We start from the raw sequence: 19,597 nt of genomic DNA, 5'->3' as shown, positions 1-19,597 counted from the left end.
AAGTTGGGTTCCAGACGAACTCAATAAAGCAAATATGGCAATAAATCGAGTCACAGGAATTTTTCTGGTTTTCCAGGGCGTATAAAAGTGATCTTTCCCAGTTGACAGACTCCCCTGTAGTCTGTTAGGTGTGCAATAGCATTCTGTCTAAAAAAACAATGTACAGACCTTCGCTTTACAATAGCTTCTTGCTAAAAACTGCACACCATCCTCCGAGCCTTCAGGGACTCGTTGCAGTAACATCCAAGTTCCCTGGTCACAGATACCACGACACGTATCATCACAATGAAAACGTTTGAAATATGGCGAGAACGACCACAATGTGACCCAGAGACACAAAGGGAGCAAGTGCTGTTGGAAAAGTGGCACCAACAGGCTTGCTCCAGGCGGGGCTGCTACACACCGTCAATTTGTAAAAAAACGCGGCATCTGCGAAGTGCGGTAACGCGAACTATGCCTGTGTGTCTATATATTTAAAACTGTACCTTTCGCTACATCTTCTCAAGGAAGATGCAGCTTGTCTTCTGCTGACAAACTCCATCTTCCCATCAGTGAAGGTGTTTTGCCCGTTTGAAAGTGTTTTGTTATGAAATCCTCAAGTAACCACAAGAATATGGTTCATACAGAAACAGAAGAGATGCTATAAGGGGTCTGTGTGGAACGTGCAACCAGAGATGTTTAGGAAATGGCATCTGGTATTCAATCACTTTTGGAAAATACACGTATGCCTCTGGACATTCACTTATACTAGGGAAAGGAGGTCTTTTTGACGTGTCATTTATCCCAGGTATCGTAATGAATCAGGGGACAGCCGAGAATTTTATTAAAGAGCTGTTTCCATTGGTATCCCTAACAGTGTCTGAGAAATCACTTAAAAACGATCCTGAGGTCGTGGCATCCCAGAAGGAAGGAGTTCTGACGTCTGATTTTGTTGACCTATACGACTGCTGAGATTCTTAGGTGTGTAAGCTGTGCTGTCCAATGAGGTAGTTACCAGACACAGGTGACTTATTTAAAGTCCAATGAAGTGAGGTTGAGTCAAATAAGGAAGTTGATGATGACCCAGCAATCCCTCTCCTGGGCATATATCCAGACGACACTGTAATCCGAAAAGACACATGCACCCCTATGTTCATAGCAGCACTGTTCACAACAGCCAAGACATGGAAGCCTAAGTGCCCATCGACAGAGAAATAGATAAAGAAGATGTGGTACATGTATACACTGGAATATTACTCAGCCATGAAAAAGAATGAAATAATGCCACTGGCAGCAACATGCATGGACCTAGAGATTATCATACTAAGTGAAGTAAGTCAGAAAGAGAAAGACAAACATCATATGATACCACTTATATGTGAAATCTAAAATACAACACAGATGAACTTATTTACAAAACAGAAATAGGCTCACAGACATAGAAAACAGACCTGTGGTTGCCAAGGGGGAGGGGAGGTGGGGGAGGGATGGAGTGGGAGCTTGGGATTAGCGGATGCAAACTATTATGTATAGGATGGATAGATAACAAGGTCCTGCTGTGGAGCACAGGGAACTCTATTCAATATCCTGTGACAAACCATCATGGAAAAGAATGTTACACACGTATCACCGAATCACTTTGCTTTGCTGTACACCTGAAACGAACACAATACTGTACACCAACTATACTTCAATAAAATAAATTTTAAAAAAAGAAGCTGGTACCTCAGCTGGTCACCATAGCAACATAGATTCTAGGACATGGTCCTCACGGCACCCAGTTCTCTTGGACCGCGCTGCTCTATAGAATCCAAGAACAGGAGAAGTTTGCCATGAGAGAATCCAGGAGAGGCAGACGACTCAAGAACGAGGCACGCGAACTTGCTGAACTGGTCCTGCGGCGTCTCCTCGGGAGCCTGGCTCATTTGCGTGACAGCGCTGAGGCCGCCATGCTGCTCCCAAACTACTGAGAATCATCCTGATTTCATGACACGGGAGGGTCAGGGTTTAGCCCTAGACTTATTCTTGGTAACAGAAAACTGTACTGAAGTTGCATAATAGTCTTTACAATGTTTAGACCGTTCACGTGATGGTTAATGGAAAGCATGGATCCTGCTGAAATATCCCCCAGCTGAGCAACCGCTGGGTTCCCGGAGCACAAGAAGCTTTCTTCTTCTAAAGCCCCGACCCCGATCCTCGTCTCTTCTCTCTGTTGCTGATCACATCCCTGAGAGGTGACCCTTCCATTCTTCCAACTGACCTCAGGCTCTGAACTCTCGCCAGCGTAACTGACAGCCAGCAACACATCCATCCTTCCAGTGTCTGGCTGGACAAATCTGCTGGGGTCCCTACTGTGCCCCAGGGTACAGAGTGATGCACACACTGTGTGGTAGACACAGACCCAGGGCACCTGCAAGCCCGTCAATGTCCACTTCAGAGCCCCCCACGCTCCAAGCAGCACCTCTCAGACTCTCTGATCTCAGGATTTCTGGATGCGCTAGAAACCTATCGAGATCCCTGAGGAGCGTCTGTTGGTGTGGGGCTTGGGGTGCCTCTCGATAGCAGCCACGGTAACAAGGAAAACAAAAATACAGAAAACGCAAGAGCCCTCAAGGATGCATTTCACTGGCGGTCAAAGAGGCAACCATGATGCCACGTCAGGCGGCCACTGGAAACGCCACCCAACACTCACGCGAGAAGGAGAGAGGAAAAAAAAGCAAATAATGCTTTCGTATTCTTACGAAAGTCATAGTGACCTCAGAGTCCCACAAGGAACTCCCATGGGCCCCAGGACCCCACTTGGAGAACCACTTGCATCTCAGCTATGGACCGACCGTAGCAACCCATCGCGTAACCGACGCGGTCTTTCAAGAGGCATTTCATTCTGCCTCTTAAATAGACTATTTCGCAAGAGCCAGCATTTTCCAAACTGGATAAAGAAATATTCTTACAGTCTTTTTAGTTTAGACTCTGCAAAGCAGACACATTTTGAGTTGAGTCTGTTAGGTATTACAATCCGCCCTTTTCATTCTCATTTAGTGTCTATTTTGTGATCATTTAAGAGCTCACGGCACTAAATACGGGCATTCTGAAAACCTGAACAAACGACACATAATCAAATATAACTGTCTCCCATTCAAAGTCTTTCTGATGATTCCTACTTCAAACCACAACCTTCTCCCCAAGATCAAAGGTGTCATTTGGGAATGTGACAAAGACCTACCTTCCCTCAACCGTCTTCCTCCAGGATTTCCTACCTGCCAAGGATATCCAATTCCCACAGCATAACCCTCATTCCCCAAAGACTAAGGACGGAGACCAGGGGGTCTGGGAGGGAGCGACCTAAGGGTCCCCAGGAGTCATCTTAAAAGTCCCCCGTGGCCCCAGGTTGGGGTAAGCGTCCACCCTTCATCTTTGCACGACACAGGCGAACCACGTCCCGGGAAAGCACATGGAATCCAAACATCTACTAAGAAGACAGAAATGAGTGTCTCCCAATGCCCGTGCCTGAGCCTTGCCCAGCTGGAGCCAGAGAACATGTTCATAACCCCAAGTACACTGCTCTACAAACCCGGGCACGGCCAGTCCATGCAGAGTCAGGACAGCCAGAGACCTGTTTCATGCCAGCCACTCGGGAAGTCAAGTTTAATGCTGGCAACAAATAAAATCGATAGAAAGACAATGTCTCCAGTTCCTCCAGAGCCTTGACAAAAGCTGCTCACTCCGTCTCGATGGCCCCCCTGCAAACCTGTGGTCTTTCAGGAATCCACATGCAAGACTCCTGCTGTCTGTGCTACTGAGCGATTCCTGGGCTGGGCTGGCGTCCTCATTTTAGACTAACCCTGCCTTCTACTTTCCTATCCCTGTGTGATGTCTGTCACGATTCATTACTCTTTTCTAGGCTGCAAAAGAAGCAGCCTGGACCCTGGACCGCAAAGGAAGCAGCCCGGAACCTGGACCGTCAGAGGTTGCACTGTTTCCAGAACAAAAACATTCTGAAGGGACAATTCAGAAACCACCTTCTGGCGCAGACTCGGGACTGTCTACCTAGGAACGACCTGCCCTGCTGACTTGACAGGAAGGCTAGGCAGCGGGCCTGGCAACAGGAGATGGCTTTTCCCATCCAAAGAGGTGGCCGGTCTCAGGTTTCATCAGAGGATTTGGCAACGTCCGGAGAACTGGAGTGTTTTCAACAGCCAGAAGGGTTCTCACCCCCTCAGCCAAAAACCTTCCAGTGTACGTGGGTGTGTGCACACCTGTGTATGCAGTCATGCAGGGAGAAACAGCAGCACGGAAAGTCACTGGACAACTAAAGAAAGAAGTCGGTTTCCCCTTTTACAAAGGTAGAAGACCTCCCGCCGATAGCCCAGGAGGTGAAGAACCCGGTCCACACCCCCACCCCTCCCACGGACGGTTTTGCCAATGGCATCCCCAGTTCTAGACGGGGATTGTAAAGCTGACGTCTAAAGCTGACGGCGCCCTCGTTTTACTTTTGCTTTTAAGGAAGCCGAGCGGCTGTCCTGAAATGCACTGCGCTCAGAAACAGGCTGGAGCAGGTGGCCGCCGACTCGCTGTTCTCCCTGCTTATTTCTGTGGCTGGTTCTCCCCAGGGAAGCAGCTGCGGGTTTTCATTCGTGGAGGGGGAACTGTCAGGAAAGCAGCAGCAGCTGGGAGAGGGAAACAGACCTGCAAGAGGGTCCACCAGCCACAGTGCATAGAACACAAGACTCCCCCAACGACCAAGGTGCCCTGGGAGGGTGGGAAAAGATGACGCAGGCTTAGCGGTTCTCCTGGGTCACGATTCCCTTTCTTCCATGGCCCTCTGGGAGGCTCAGAGGAGTAGCCCAGAATCTCAATCAAAATACAACATGTTACTACCAGGAAAAGTAAATAAAGACCCAAAAAAGAAAGAAAGAAAGAAAGAAAAAGCCTACCCAAAGAAGAGTAACAAAAACCAAAAGCAAGCAGAAATAAAGACCTAACCCGCGTCTCTGTGTTAGGTCTTTACTGACTTTACAAGCAGAAAACAATGAACTTGAAAACAAAAGAGACTTCCCTGGTGGTCCAGTGGCTAAGACTCCACGCTTCCACTGCAGGGGACACGGATCTGATCCCTGGTCAAGGAACCAGATGCCCCGTGCCACGACTAAGACGCAGTGCAGTGAAATAAATAATAATAATAAAAGAAAACAAGAAATCAATAGAGAAAAAATAATGGAGACAACGAGAAGCTGCGGCTTTGACCCAAATCAATACAACGGATACCTCAGAACCTGTTACCAAAAGAACGCGCTAACTCATCTTTCGGAGGATCAACGAAATGAACGTCTTCATGAGTAAAATCACTGCCAACCATGACTATATTCAAGGAGCCAATACTCTGACTCACTGGTGTTTGGTTTTTTTCTGGGTAAATGTTTTTTCCCCCTACGGTGTGAGGATAAATGGAAACTAGCACCCAGGCAGAATTTCCACAAGAGGAAACTCTAGATAGCTGGCCTTCTGGGTGCCCGTTCGATTTAGGGGGGCGGGGGGGGAACCCTCCAAGCGAGAGTTTTCAATCTGTGCTGAATGTTTTTGGAATTGTCCGCAAACACCAGCTGGCTAACTACCCACCTCTCCTCGCTCCCTGCTAGCCGTCCCCCCCAGACTGCACACACCCAGGCACAAGCAGGCGTGGGCACACGAGCCCTGCTTCTGTCTGCCCCTGCAACCTCAGACCCCAGGTGCCCTCGGCGTTACAAAGGCCGTCCTGTGAGCAGCGGAGCCCTGCCCGCCACACCCAGCCCTCAGATCTGCCCGTTCTGGTCCTTTGTTCAGTGAACTGGCTCCCGAGATAATGAGGCAGCAGAGTGACATCATCGACCCAAATCACTGTCAACTGTGTTACAGGAACCCTGGGGAGGCTGCCCTCCAAACGCCTTCCATGAGCCCGCCTCATCAAAACCGTGTCCAAAGGACACGTCCAGAGGATGCGTATAGAGAGCAGCGCACGACGTGGGAGCGCTGGGTGCAACGATTTTCAGGAACTCACGCGTTTGAGCAGGGACTCCGGGAGACGGTTTGTTTTTCCTGTAACTGGAGGGAAAGCCAGCGTGAATTTCCAGTGGTGAGTGGGGTGAACAGATGTGCAAGGGGCGGAAGGTGGATCTTTTTTTCAAGCATGGAATCACCCAGTGGGAGGGGACCTCGGACGCCCAGAGTCTAGTCTTGACAGACCTCCTAGACTAAGCGGGAGGCACTGGGCCAAGCAGGTGCTGGGGAGGCCGCGGCAGCACCTGGCGCGAAATAAAGGCTGGAAGGACGGCCCAGAGGGGTCCGACGGGAGCTCCTACACGGGGACAAGGTGACTCACAGGACGGGTGACAGCCACCCACACGGAGAATGCCCCCTTCACGTTCCTACGCCCCAGGGCAGCAGGACGGTCCGTGCCGGAGGAGGAAAGGACCTGCATCGTAGAACACACGCGCCCACTCCATCCGCGGCCTTGACTGATACGGGGCGTTCCAATGGGACGAGCCTCGGGGACACTCAGGATGCGTGACTGGAGTCCTCCACGGCTAACTCCAAAGGCAATGAAGAGCTATTTGTAACATATGCTCTTATTTGCAGACGCAACCCAGATGCCAAGCGGACGTTTACTGGAGTGCCGTAGGGGTGTAGCGAGAGATGCAGCATCCTGGGCACCCAACCCAGCGCAGTATCGCAGATCCGTCCTCCCCGTGAAACGCAGGCGGGGCACGACGCTGCTGGAATTAGGAGCTGCTTAGACGCCTTCATAGTGTTGCTTTTATTATTCTTCCAAGGGTAACCTCGGGGAGGCGGGGGGAGAGCCTGCCAAGTTCCTCAAAAAAAAAGATAAATAAACGTCCCCGTGTTGTCCAGTCAATGAGCATGCTCAAGACTCCTTGAGAAGAAACCGCCCGCTGCCGCCGTTACCTCCCGCCCCCGCGTGGACACCAGCTTGGTTTCTGGGATTCCGCGTGGCTAACCACACCTGCCTCCGCACGGGTCACAGCCGTGTGTCCAAAGGTCCATCCCGGGGCCAGAAGCTCCTCGAAGGTATGAGGCTTTGTCATCTCATCTGGGAGCAGCCCCGTCACTGGCCTTTCTCTTGCAACACGAGAACTGGTGCTGCTTGGCCGGGGACGTGGCAGTCAGCGGTGACACCATTCCAGCCCCTCAAAAGAGGGCAAAGATGTGACAGCCTCAGGTAACTCATGAACCCCTTCCCCAGCGCGCACGGGCACGCGCACACACACACCCCATTTCCAGCCCCGTCTGTCCGTCAGTGGATCTCCCGTTTCTCCTCCCGGGTAGTAACGGAAGAGCTTTTTACTGCTAACTGCGGTCCCTCCGTTTGTGGAAGTCAAGGCCGTCAGACCAGGGCTGAGGCCAGGCTGGGCGCAGCCATCCACCCGCCACGTCCTCCAAAGCGGTGCTGCGTCTCAGGAGAGGCGCACACAGAAGAGTAGAAGCATCAGTGCACGATACACAGAATAAGATGTCCTTGTCGTCATCCCCAGAACCCGGGGACGCGTTCATTTACGTGGCCGAGGGGAACTGAGTTTCAAGGAGCTAACCACAGAGGTGAATCAGCAGAGCCTTAATAGCGAGATGCCCCTGGGTTAGCTGGGTGAATCCAGTGGGGTCCTTAGAAGGAGCCGAGAGAAGCAGGAGAGAAACGGCACGAGAAGGGTTGACCCGGCAATGCCGTCTTCAATGACGAAGGAAGATTATCATAAACAAAGGAATGCGGGCGGCTTCTAGGAGCTGCAAAAGGCCAGGAAAGAATTCTCCCCTGGAGTCTCCCAAAGGCACACAGCCTTGCCCACGCCTTGGTTTTTTTTTTTTTTTCACACCTTGGTTTTTAACCCAGCCATGCTGGGAATTCCCTGGCGGTCCAGTGGTTAGGGCTGGGAGCTTTCACTGCCGAGAGCACTGGAGAACTGAGATCCTGCGAGCTGCACAGCACGGCCAAAAAACAAAGAAAGAAAGGAAAAAAAACAACCAGTAATACCATTTCCAGACTCCTAACCCTTGGAACTGCAGGTTAATCAATGCATGTTGTTTTAAGCCACTGAGTTCGAGGTCATTTGTTCCAGTAGCCCACAGGTGGGAAAGGCCACGCGAGAGATCCCAACAGGAGACCACGGGAAGTGGAGCTTGCACTGGGCTCCCTGTGCGGGCCCTGCCCGCCCCCCTCCCCTCCCCGGCTCCCTGACTCCGGGGTCAGAAGAAGGAGGTGCTCTGAGCATCGGAGGGGTGGACGCACGACAGGTGTGCTGAGAGGAGTCAGCGCCAAAGCCACGCAAAGACGCTACCGTATGTCCTGGAACACGAGATGAGCCTGTGTTTGGAAAAGGTGACGCTGGTGATGATGAGGGTGATGATACTATGGTGCCTACCCTGGATGCAATGAGCCAAGTCCACCTGGGGTGAGGCTCAACTAGTGCATCATGGGAACGCCAAGGAGGCTGAGGTACCATACGATGCATTGAAAGGTTCATGGTGTCGTGGGCTGAACTGCGTCCCTCCACCCAAAGGATTTCATCTTGAAGTCCTGACCCCCAGCACCTCAGGATGCGGCTGTATTTGGAGATGGGGTCTTTAGGTAAAATGAGGTCATTAGGGTGGGCCCTGATCCCAGAGCACTGGTTCCTTATAAGAAGAGGAGATCAGGACACAGACGCGCAGAGAGAGGCGACCCCATGAGGACACAGGGAGGAGACGGCCGTCTACACGCCCAGGAGAGAGGCCTCGGGAGGAACCCAGCCCTGCCCACGCCTGGATCTCAGATTCCGGCCTCCAGGGCTGTGTGAAAATAAATGTCTATTGTTTAAGCCGCCCAGGCTGTGGTACATTGTTTCTCTAAGCAAATGCATGCAACAGGAGAAACAAAATGGGGTCCATCCAGCACAATGAAACATGACTCAGCCTAGAAAGGAATGAGGCACTCACACAGGCTACCAGGATAAAATTCAAGAATGTGAAGCTCGGTGAGAAGCCGGACACGAAAGGCCAGACAGTGTAGGATTCCACTGACGCGAAACGTCCAGCACACGCAAAGCCACAGAGACGTGGGTTAGCGTTCGCCAGGGGCCGGGGAGTGACTGCCTGACGGGCAGAGCGTGTCCTTCGGGGGATGACGAAAATGTTTTAGAACCAGACAGAGGCGGTGGTTGCACAGCACTGTGCCACTGAATTGTTCACGTTACAACAACCTTCCGTGCGTTTCCATTAAACGAAAGTTCCCCGAGGGTCAGAAGTGATGCAGGTGATGCTGGTGGAGGGTGGCAGGATGTGGCAGCAGGTGGCGGAAGGGGACGGAGACGATGTAGATAACGACAAAGACACCTCCCAGGCAGATCAAACTAACCATGTCCCGAACGGTACCCCTGGGCTTTTCCCCCCAACACTGCTCCATCCCTAACCCCCTCAGTGTCTCCAAGGGGTGGTACAGCTTTCCAATCATGTAAACCCCAAACCTTGGATTTACCCCTGATTCTTTTCTGTTAGGTTCTCTAAAGAACCTTCCTGTCTCAGTTCTTTACTGTTCTTCCCAGCAAGAAAGAGCATTTGTAGTTTTCAAAGAAAAGGGGAAACGTTTTAAATGGTGTGAAGGTGGTGACATGTGGGTGTTTGAAAATAAGCAAACAAACTTGGGGGAAAATACCAAGAAAGCCCCAAGAAGTTGCTCCTGAGACTGAAGGAGGCACTGAGAATCCTGAACACGTGTTTCTCAAGAAGAACATCGTGCTCACAAGCTTCAAGTGACCCCGGAAAGGGGAAGCGTGTGTCTGTGTCACGGGGTGCTTCTGCCCTTTTCTTGCAGTGACAGACAAGGCCTCCTTGGTGGTCCCCAACTGTGGAGAGACCCATCCCGGAAGCAGGTCTGAGACCAGCATCATGGCGTCATGTCCTCGTCCCCATGCATGAGCCAGGTCGGGACAAGGAGGGTCGTCCCCAGATCCAGGGAGAGAGGTGTCCTCCTGTAAGGAATCCAGGACGTGGCAAGGTGAGGCTGTTGCTCGGACAGCCACCTGCACCCCAAAGGCAGAAGCTCAGGAGAAAGAAGCCAGGGTGACATGTAAGGAGGAGTCAACCCAGTGTTATGGACTGGATGTCTGTGCCCCCCCAAATTCCCAGGTTCCCAGGTTCTGAGAGGACCTGAATTTCGGGGGAGAAGGGGACTCGATCCGACCCAGGACAGCGGGTTCTGTGTGCACGTGTCTGTGACTCGTTGGCTCACCCCTGCCTCTCTCACTGCCTGCACGTTTCTCCTCCTGGCTAGTCTTCACCTGACCGCCCCCCCCCCCATCCCACACTTTCTATCCTCTGGCGCATTTTCCTTTTCTCCTCCTGAGCAGGGAACTATTGGCTGTGCATCTCCTAAGCTTCTCTTCCCAAAGTCCCCCCCCTCCCCCCACCCCGCCGTCCCCTTGGAGATGCAAAGTAAGAAAGCAGAGTGTGTAAGATGAAGACGACACAAAACAGACAGATCCACGGAGACAGAAAGCAGATGGGGGTTCCCAGCAGCCGGAGGAAATAGGGGGTGACTGCTCACAGATTTGGGGTCGCCCTGCGGGGGCAGCAGACGAAAATGTTCTGGAACCTCACAGAGATGAGGGTCGTGCGACTTTGTGAACGTGTAAAGCGCCACGGCACGGTTCCCTTTGAAATGGTTCCTTTTGTGTTATGTGAATTTCACTACAATTTTTTAAAAATGAGAAGGAACAGGGGCTTCCCCGGCGGTCCAGCGGTTAAGACTCCGCGCTTCCACTGCAGGCGGCCAGGGTTCGATCCCTGGTCAGGGAACTGACATCCCACATGCCACCGGCAGTGGCCAAAAAACAAGTAAAAGTTTTTTTTAAATGAGGAGGAACAGCCTGCAGGACTTCTGTAAGACGAAATATTCTTTTCTAGTATTTTCCGTAATTTTATAAAAAGAAACATTCTTTTCTCGTATTTTACCCAACTTTCGAAGTTCCTCTGATGCTCTTAAGTTGAAACTACCATTCACGCCCACTCAAGGTAAATCAGATTAAAAGGTGAACACAATTTTCTGGGTATCACTACACCGTAAGCAACATTCCCTCCTAAAGGCTTCTGTCAACATCGCCCCGGGAGAAGCCATTCACATGCAGTGGGAAATCTCCCCACTGCGGATTCCACCCGCCTCCAGGGCGTGCTGCTCCCGGTGATGCTTTGGGAGTCCCTGGTGGGAGAGAAAAAAATTAGGGCCGGTTCTGGGGAACCAAGGGTGCATGAGACAATCTTATCAGCAGGGAGGAAAATGAAAGTAAGAGACAACAGTGCAGGTTTAATTACTCACTACGGAAGGTCTCCTCGGTCTAAAGAAAATACAACTTTCTGACAGTGTGACGTGATAGTAAAAAAATACAAGTGTCAGGCGTGAGCGCGTTTCTGTGGTCAGGGAATGAGCTTTGTGCCTCGATCTCGGGGCTGGTGGCTGCCCAGACGGATGTACAGGATAAAACTGCACAAAACCAAACGCATGCCCGCTCCTCACAAGCTCAAAGGAGTTCCCATGAAAGGTGGGAGCACTGATGAAGGTCTGTGGTCTCTTAGCAGGATGGACCCCACGACGGCGTGCGTCCTGGTTTTGATATTGTGTGACACCTACAGAAGACATCACGGGGGAAAACTTCATGAAGGGTGCATGGGACTAGGTGCAGGTTTTGGAATCCCCCGTGCACCTATCATTATTTCAAAACATTTTATCTTTAATAGCACCATTGTTCGTGCTCATAGCGAGAAATCAAGCTTGGTTACCTGGACCAGGAATGTGGACCGGGGGGCTGCACACCATTCCTTCTGTAACTGGGCCTGTTTTTCAATCTATGAAATCAGTTTGGCCAAGACAGGACCCAAGGTCTCTTCCACGCTCTTTAAAAAATGCCCATGTTGGGGCTTCTCTGGTGGCGCAGTGGTTGAGAATCTGCCTGCTAATGCAGGGGACACAGGTTCGAGCCCTGGTCTGGGAGGATCCCACATGCCGCGGAGCAACTAGGCCCGTGAGCCACAACTACTGAGCCTGCGCGTCTGGAGCCTGTGCTCCGCAATAAGAGAGGCCGCGATAGTGAGAGGCCCGCGCACCGCGACGAAGAGCAGCCCCCGCTTGCCACAACTAGAGAAAGCCCTCGCACAGAAACGAAGACCCAACACAGCAAAAATAAATGAATAAACTAATAAACTCCTACCCCCAACAACAACAACACCAAAATGCCCATGAGATTTTTCACCAACATAAGCTAAGCTTTCTTCCAAGCTGTCTGAATTTGTGGAGGGCTAATCAACCTAGAACACGGACAACTTCCCACAGACAGTTTATTGAGGAGCACAGAATAAGAGCATCTGAGACCTTACTGGTCACTGACTTTCCTCCTTATTCTATCTCCAAGGTGTCATGCCGCCCCGTGAACTGGGCCGTCGGCTTCCAGCTGGGTCTCGGTATCCTGGTGCCAACCCTCCTGGGGGGTCCTGCCATCTGAACAGCCACTGCCGGTTTTGCTAAATCATGGAGAAGCACATCTGTGCCCACCTGCTGCGTTCCACCTGCGCTGATCGTCACAACCGTCCTTGGGGGATTGTGAGTCAGCAATTCTGTCCCACAGGCGCCTCCCCCGGGGCCCAGCTCACAGGCAAAAGAAAAGGATGAAAAAAACACCTGTTGGTGAGAAAAAGAAGAGCTCACACACCGGAGTGGAGATCAGACCAGGTGAAAATGCACAACTGTGTGAGGCCAGAACTTCAGGGTGGAGGACAAGCCCAGCCGGCCCGGTCCTTCCACCCTGACTCATTCTGGAAGGTTCCAAGGGCGTGGGGATTGTGGTTATGCTAAGAAAGGCTGAGAGGTTTGTCAGGATGTTTTTTTTGTCTTCTGTTTTGTGTGTGGGTTCTTTTCAAGTTGTGGAAGACAGCCTTGCTCAGCTGGAGAAATGCATACAGATGGCCTCAGACGATTCAGAGCCACTGGGGGTGCCTGTTTGCGATGGGCGACAGTTAGGGATGGGTCCGGGGCAGTCAAAAGGGAACTTAAGTTTCCTGGGCCCGAAGCTTAGGATGAAGAGGCACCATGCTGGCCCCAACTGCGTTCTAACTGTGGGTAAAGAGCCCAACATAGCCCCTCACTTTTGTCCATGACACCTCATGGTCTAACGTTACTGGAAACTCTAACACCTCTGATGGGTTTGGGATTTTTTAAAAGCTTATTCTTACTCTCTTAGATTAACCATGCGCAGATAAATCTGGAATATTAAAGAAAGTTCTGGCAAAAGGTGATTTTAAAAAGCCACCAAAACTGCAAAGCCACACACACACACACACCCTGGGTCCCAGGCCCCTGCTGGTCCAACATCCTGAACACGTGTGACCTGGCTCTCCCTTCACACCCTTGGAACCCACAGGAAGTTATCCTTGAAGAGCAAGTATCTTCTTCATTAAGAAAGGGAAAGACAACTGGAGAGCTCATTTCCCCCCCACCCGGCCCTGCTCGGTCCCCAGAGCCAGTGACTTTCTATTTTTAAGGACAAGATGACTCACTGGGCACCCTATGCCCACTAGGCAGCGCCCAAAGGGCCCCCAGGCAGCTGCAGACACCGGGCTACGCCACGTCCGCAGCCCACCCCCCAGCCCACGCCCCGCCTGATGCCCTGGCACCTTTCACAATAGACTTGCTTAAGTGCCCAAAACAGATCCAGTTGCCAGCGCCGTGTGCCAAGGGCCGCCGGGTCCTCCACCAACTTTCCATTGTTGAATTGTGTTTCCACCTACCGGTATGACTGCACTGGTCTAGGTTTCTATCCTCGTCTCCTACCCTGCAAAACACAGCCAGCTTTTAAAGCAGCCCTGCAGAGCGCCCCAGAGGGAGGGAGGGAGGGAGGGAGAGACAGAGAAAAAGAAAGGGAGAGAGAGAGAAGATGGAGAAGATGAGACAGAGAGACACACAGAGAGAGAGAAAAACAGGAAAGGGAGGGAGAGATGGACAGAGAGAGAGAAAGAAGATGAAGGAGGAGATGGACAAGAAGGCTTGGAGGGAGAGGAGGAGAGAAACAGGAGAGAGGGAGGGTGCCTCCTGTCCCCTCCGTCCCAAACGAGGCTTCCTGGGCACCCCTTCCTCACAGCCAACTACATACCGGCAAAAGGCTACTGACGGAAAAGGGAAGGTTTCAAGGCCACTCTGAGTGGTTTTAATGCCATTCTGGCTGTGCCCCTTGGTCATATGAAACCCCAAGCCATGCCCTTGAGGCCAATGCTTCCTCCCTTCCAAGAGAGGGTGGGGAAGGGCCCGAAGAAGTACCTGGGTACCCCTGCTCCAGGGTCATTTACGGTATGTGCCCCCTTCCCCACTGATTCTTTCCTGACAGGTTGGGACAACTCCCTTAGCAACAAAGGGTTGCTAAGAAGCCACAGGCTGGCTTGAGCCCACAGCCTGAAGGCAGCGCCCTCGCGGAGTCGGGATATTCTGACCCACTCAGGGCGGGCTCCATACACCAACACGTTTTGGGATCCAGGCACTCATGGGACTGGAGACTTCACGTTTCCAGCTGCCTAGGAGTGGTCAGGTTCAAAGGAGGACGACAAAAAGGAAATCAGTGCCGGGATAAAAGAAATGCCCAGTTCCGGATACACAGACGGAAAATACGGCAGGATAAGGAAATGCGTAATTCACCCCCAACGCCGCCCCGCGCCCCTAAAACGCCACGGGACACCTGACCTCCCAGTTCCAGATACGCTCTCAAGTCCACGCGGGAGCATCCTGACGCGGGGGAGAGGGGGAGCCTGGCCAAGGTGAGGTCTGCAAGGGTCTCCGCGGCCGCCGCCGCCCTCAATGTGACGTGACCCCAGCAAGTTCTGTGACGTCGGGGGGGCCCAGACACCGGGGAGGTTGCTGGGGGGCGGGAGGGAAGGTCTAAAACAGGAGACTTCGGAGGTGCGGGGCAGAGCGCCCGCAGGTGGGGAGGCTCTCGGGGGCCGGAAGGAAGCCCTCCAAGTCTTGGGGCGTTCGGCGGACCTAGGGCGCACGGGGAGCCCCGCGCGGAGATCCCGAGCAGGCGGGACCAGGCAGGGCCCTCCCCGGGCGGCGGCCGGGCGACCGCACACAAGCCTTTTGTCTGACGCCGGCTTCCCGGGCGGCGCCGAGCGCCCCAGCGGGCCGGGTCCCCGCGCGTCGCACTCACCCACGGTGGCCAGCGTGTCGAAGTCCTGCGGGCGGTAGGCGGGCGGCTCCGGCGAGGGCGCCCCGGGGCCGGGGAAGTGCGCGGGCGCGCCGTCGGGGGTCTCCCCCGAGCTCTCTCGGGCGTCGGCGTCCGCCGCGGCCGCCTTGGCCAGCCCGGGCGCCTCCATGGGGGCGCGCTCAGGTCCGGGACGCCGGGCCGGGCCGGGGGGCGCGGGGGGCCGGGCTTCCCGGGACGCAGCCTCGGAGGGCGGCGCGGCGGCGGCGGCGGCGGCGGCATCAGCGGCGGCCACCCATGCGCGGCCCCCGCCTCCCGGTCGGCGGCCGGGCGCAGCAGGCGGCGCGGCGGGGACAATGGCTGGGCGCGGGGCGGCGCTCAGGGCAGGAGCGGCGGCGGCAGCCGGTGGGAGTAGCCAGCGGCCTCTGAGGGCGGGCGCGGCGTGGCCTGGGCGGGGGACGCGGCCCGGGCGGGCGGGCGCGAGGCGGGGTTCTGGCCGCGGCCGCCCGGCCGCCTGTTCATTCCTCTCGTCCCGCGCCCGCCGCCGCCGCGCGGGCGCTGCGTGCGCGCTGCTGGGGGGCCGGGCGGAAACGGCCTGGGCGGGGCCGCGCGCTCCCTCCGCCCGCCCGGGCGCCGGCCCGGACTCAGCCCGCCCGGCTGGGGGTGTGGCCCGCGCCGCCGCGCCCCGCCCCCTCCGCGCCCCAGCCCTGGGAGCTCAGGGCCCGGGCGCCAGGAGCCTCTCCCGCCATTCTGGGGCGGGCGCTGGCGCGGGCGCGGGCGACCAGGTTGCTTGCGCGGCCTCCGCGCCCCGGGGCGCCCCAGGGATGGGGTCTCGGCCGAGCTCCCCCGGGAGACGCGCAGGCCTGTCCCCGCGCCCCCTGCGCCCCAGCCCGGAAGGCTGGGGGAAGGCGGGATCGGCTGGGGAGCGGGAGGGCGTGGCTTAAAGAAAAGTAAAGTTAAAAAATAAAGCTGGAGTTGGATGCGGATGGGGCGCGCTCCGCCGACCGCGCGATGCCCGCGAGTCCCGGCGGGCGGCCGCCACGTCTGGCGAATAACCATCGGGACCAAGGCCGCTCCCAGCGCTGGCTTGTTGGACTGCAGTCATGTAAGATACGCACCATGGGGGAGGCGCGGAGCCGCGCTCCCGGAGCGTTTCTTGACAGCTTCCGATAAATCTTTAATTATTTCAAAAGAACCATTTCTTAAAATACTAAGAGGCAGGTAACAATCAGACAACTACCAAATGCGGCGCATGCAACTTGACGGGCAGCTGGTGTAAACACACCAGGGACGATTTCGGAAAAGAAACGCAGTACGGTCACAGACAACTACACAACGATAGCGTTAGGTTTTTCCTAATGGGAAGTGTGTCCCAGGCCACCTTTGGTTATAGTTATACCCCCAAAATGTCGGGGCTGTATCTGAAATGCAAATGTAACTAGACGGATGCGGCCACTGTTTTTCCGGGGATCTGGTTAAAGTGCTCCTTGGACCACAGCGGGCCGGGCAAGGAACGCCTGGAATCGGTCTTTCAGAGCAGCCCCCAGGGCTATCCGGGCCGCAGGTCCGCGGACCACAGTTTGAGCAGCGAGAGGCACCGAGCCTGCCCTATTGTTTGGCGGGATTCCAGCGATTCCGCCCTTGAAAGGGAGGGTCCTGCCCCTGAGTCCTCTAGTCGGCGTGGGGACGGTCTGTCGCAGAGGCCAGAACTACAGAAAGGAGGCGTTTTACGGGGGACCAGGCCGGGCCTGCCTCGCTTGGCCAACTGGGAGGGGGTGACAGGAAATCAGAACCGGCTCTGGGTGTGGTGCTCTGGCCCCCGGCTGCCAGCCGCGCCCCTGCCCTCCTCTGCACAATGTGGGTGGCTTTTTCCCCGGGCGAGACGCCTGCTCTCTGCTGGTTGCCAGATCTTGAGCTGGAATGCGAAAAATGCGCTCCAGGAGCGGGCCGCGTGCGCCCCAGCGGCTGCTTAGACAAGGACTGGTCCCCCGCGCTCAGGCCACCAGGCCGTGCCCCGCGGAGGGGCGACCGGGACGGTCCACGCCGGGCAAGGGCGCAACTCCACGCGGAGCGCGCGCCCGCTCCCCGCGGACGCGACCTTGTGACTGCGGTCGGGCTGGCTAATTAAGGTCGATGGTCAAGGCTAGTGTTTCACACCCAGTGAAAGGCACGCCTTGCCCTTCTAATGGCAGCCGGGGAGGAAAAAGTAACAGAGACGCTTGCAGAGTTAAACTCTGGGTGGCGGCGTGGATCTGACCCTTCCTCGCCCGCCCGGAGTTTGACCGCATACCTACCTGTTCCTATAAATATCCCGGCGGGTTTCACAACACCTTGATGAACAAAGTCGCTTTCATCTGGAAGGCTCATAAAAATTCTTCAGAAACCACAGCATATTTCTTGAAAGGCAAAAAAGAAAAAAAAAGCCGTGCAAGCGAGGCATTACAGGGGCATTTGTACCGCCTTTGGGATGAGCATTCGGTGGTGATGGGGCAGGGAAATACCGAACTCTGTAACCCAGCGGACTAAACGCTCCCCGTACGCAGAATGAGCTCTAAAGTCAACGCCGGAACAGGTGTAGGCGGGGTTGAATGAGGGAGAGAGAAAAAGGGTGGTCCGTGAGGGCAGCTGGACACTTCTTTTGGAATTGCATGTATTTGGAAATGCGCATGTCTATAAGTAGACAGGTAGATATGTGTGCGTGTGTGTACCGAGTGAAAATAAAAAGCGCACAGTTGCCTTCACGAAGTTTACAGTCTCTCTACATTATTATATCTATATTACATTCCAATGTGTTCTGATATATATTCTAAAGTGTTTACCAGCCTTCACAGACTTAACAATTTATACGTGTATAATAGATATTAAATATCACATATTATATTCTAATCTATTCCGTGATACATATGTTTTACAGTATATATTCTATCTGATTATGTTCCAATATATATATTCCAAAAGAAGTGTTCAGCTGCCCTCACAGACTTTATCTATATTAGATATTATTATATCACATATATTCTATTCTGAATATATATTCTAATATGTTTTATTATATGTTCTAATATATATATTCCAAGAGGTTTTCAGCTGCCCTCACAGACTTTACAGTTTTTAATGTATATAATATGAGATACTATTTATACCCCACATATTCTAATCTATTCTGAGATATATATTCTCATGTTTTATTATATGTCCTAATATATATATTCCAAAAGAAGTTTTCAGCTGCCTTCAGACGCTACAATTTATATATAATATTAGGTATTATTTATGTGACATTACTACATTCTAATATATTCTGGAATATACATTCTAATATATTTTAGTATATATTCTGATTCAGAGAAGCGTCCAGTTACAGGAATACGGTTTCCGATTTGCGTGGTTAGACTTTACTGTCATTCAGATGAAGCCGTGGTTTACGAGGAATAGCCTAGGTCATGTCTCATGCTCAGTGATTTTGTTCCTCTTTCTCAGGTGAGCTGCTGCATAGGCTCGTAGGGGGGTTTTGTGCTTTCATTCGGCACCAGTGAATGTTTTCCTGGCAAGGAGTGATTCAAGTATTTATAAGCGCTCACCTTTAGTAGGTTTGCAACCCTCTGCTGCTTCTTTTTCCCTTGTCCGGATGGCCCTGGGGTGGGTTTGCGTTGGTTTCATGCGCTAGAAATTCACGATAACCTAGTTAGTTGGCTACGTTCTATTACAATCCTGGGCACTTCTGCCTCCACGGATGGACCGCTGCTGTCACGATGAGTCACAGATGATGCTACTTCTTTTATCATTACGATCAGAACACCCACCGTCATCAGAGGCCTGCCCCGGTGGGAGCCCAGCTGAATCCCCACCACTCGCAAAGCGTCCCCACGCGCCCCAAGGCTGTATTTTGGCGCCTGGCTCTCTAGAGATATTTTATGCAAAGCGGACCCCCTTTTCCAACAGCTTCAATTTCACTTGTTGAGTAAGTGTTTGACCCAACATACGTGGATAAGTTGTGACCTAGCAATGGCCTTCCTGCTGATGGAAATGAAGTTTTCACCATGGAGATGTCACACACGCTGCCCTGGTTAGGGAGGCCACGAACTCCAAACGGGCTGAGAGCAAGGAACTCATCCAAGGTAGAATCCTGCATGGTTAAACATGTGCACATTTGGGTAAAATGAAGGAACCCACCATCACTAACACAAAACCCTAAGCCACCCTCTCTACAAACTGAAGGTTAAAAATCTGAAAAAGTACAAGGACATTTGACTGTCACACTGCTCTTATTCATGTATGGAGCTCCAACGTCTATGAATAATGGTTTTGTTTTGTTTCTGTTTTTGCGGTACACGGGCCTCTCACTGTTGTGGCCTCTCCCGTTGCGGAGCACGGGCTCCGGACGCGCAGGCTCAGCGGCCATGGCTCACGGGCCCAGCCGC

The 19,597-nt window shown here is 53.4% G+C and overlaps 1 protein-coding gene and 1 long non-coding RNA gene across 7 annotated transcripts in view; one reads left to right on the top strand and one right to left on the bottom strand.

The window, feature by feature from the left end:
• The window catches only part of LOC101327407 (protein kinase X-linked), an 85,546-nt gene extending 67,988 nt beyond the window's left edge, over positions 1-17,558 (bottom strand). For 2 of the 6 annotated variants that reach the window (XM_073798960.1, XM_033849758.2), the window contains exon 1: positions 15,183-15,719. In XM_073798960.1, coding sequence (XP_073655061.1) covers positions 15,183-15,348 — 166 coding nt within the window. In that variant the 5' untranslated portion in view covers positions 15,349-15,719. Of the gene's footprint in view, positions 1-15,182; positions 15,720-17,470 lie in introns of those variants that run through there. The other 4 variants (XM_033849759.2, XM_033849757.2, XM_073798959.1 and 1 more) reach the window with 4 other exon arrangements.
• On the top strand, positions 5,499-6,868 carry LOC117310339 (uncharacterized). Its single transcript, XR_004524506.2, has 2 exons — positions 5,499-6,088; positions 6,592-6,868. It is a non-coding gene; the product is annotated as an uncharacterized lncRNA (long non-coding RNA).
• Positions 17,559-19,597: the final 2,039 nt, after the last annotated feature.

Source organism: Tursiops truncatus, chromosome X, assembly GCF_011762595.2.
Source record: "Tursiops truncatus isolate mTurTru1 chromosome X, mTurTru1.mat.Y, whole genome shotgun sequence".
Taxonomy (NCBI): Eukaryota; Metazoa; Chordata; class Mammalia; order Artiodactyla; family Delphinidae; genus Tursiops; species Tursiops truncatus.
This window is presented reverse-complemented; position numbering and strand designations above follow the sequence as displayed.